General features: G+C 55.1%; 1 protein-coding gene across 1 annotated transcript in view; it reads left to right on the top strand.

Annotated features, from left to right (window-relative positions):
- The first annotated feature begins 908 nt into the window (after positions 1 to 908).
- LOC125487870 (NAD(P)H-hydrate epimerase-like) overlaps positions 909 to 1,275 on the top strand; it is a 6,834-nt gene continuing 6,467 nt past the window's right edge. The window contains exon 1 of the mRNA XM_048620339.1: positions 909 to 1,225. Within this exon, the coding sequence (XP_048476296.1) occupies positions 1,038 to 1,225 (188 nt within the window). The 5' untranslated portion in view covers positions 909 to 1,037. The remainder of the gene's footprint in view (positions 1,226 to 1,275) is intronic.

The raw sequence follows: 1,275 nt of genomic DNA, 5'->3' as shown, positions 1-1,275 counted from the left end.
AATAATTCCACCAGGCCATTGCCTCCCCCCTATGATTGTCTCTCATTTTTCTAAACTTCAATGAGTAAAGTCCCAACCTGTTTAGCCTTTGCTCATAAGACAATCTCTGCATACTGGGACATGGCTGGTCAAAGGGGCTTCTTTTGAAGCTGTAAAAACTGTGTGACTTTCCATTTTATGAAATAGCAGGACAGGTCAAAGGGGCTGAATGGCCTCTAGCATTTCCCAAAGGCAAAAAAAAATTACCTTCACATCCCTTTAAGTAATGGTCATGATAGGCGGGACAGATCCTGCCCCTTCCCTTCTCTAATTGGTTTTTCATTGTGAGTGGCACCACGCTACTGATTTTGAATGGCTAACATCAGGGAGGGGCGGCCATGACACCACCTTGTGATTGGTCTAGGTTAAACAATCCGGGCGTCGATTGGATGAATCGGCTGTCACGCAAACGCAACGAAACGCCTATCCGAGATCTAATTGGATTCCCTTCGGAGGGTGCTCGGTTCTATTGGTTGGAACTGCTGTCGGTCAATAATAAATCCGGCCCACCAATGACGCCTGGTGACGCCAACCTTTCCGGGGTCCACGGGCTGATTCGTCAATAGCACGGCCAATCGTACGGCAGGACCCAATAGCCGTAAAGGGGCGGAGGAGCGTTTAACCATTGGCAATATCCGGTGTCAATCACCACTCAAACCGCCTACACACGTACAGCCTATCGATGACACCGGGTGACGCTACTTCCGGTTTATCCTTAGACTGATTCGTCAACAGTACTGCCAGTCGTACGGCATGAGCCAATAGACGTAGGGCAACGGCAGGAGCGTTCTTCTATTGGTGAAGCGTAGTGTCAATCAGCACCAGCCCCGCCTACAAACGGCGTCTAGTGGCCAGCGGGGGACTGTCCCTGTAATGATTGGCGTGTGGCGTGAGGCGGGACCAGGCCCTGAGTCGCTGAAGGGGTGCTGCAGTGGCGGAGGCGCGGCGCTTTCTGCTGCAGGTGCCCCGCTTCCCCCGGAACCCCGCTCTCCCACCGAATGTTCGGCCTCCGGACCCTGCTGGGCCTTAGCGTTATCGCCTGGTCTCGCTGTGCCACTCGGGGCTCGGGTTCGCTCGTCTCCCGGGCTCCTGCCTTCCTGTGCCCGAGCCCCCGGGGGCAGCTCATAGCCGGCTTGATGGACCGCAAATGTTCGACAGGGGGCGAGAAGTCGGTCAAATACCTGGGGTAAGCGACAAACCCGCCCCCCACACACAGATACCCCCCCCCACCCCTAC

The sequence above is a fragment of the Rhincodon typus genome, chromosome 46 (genome assembly GCF_021869965.1).
Source record: "Rhincodon typus isolate 14 chromosome 46, sRhiTyp1.1, whole genome shotgun sequence".
NCBI lineage: Eukaryota > Metazoa > Chordata > Chondrichthyes > Orectolobiformes > Rhincodontidae > Rhincodon > Rhincodon typus.
This window is presented reverse-complemented; position numbering and strand designations above follow the sequence as displayed.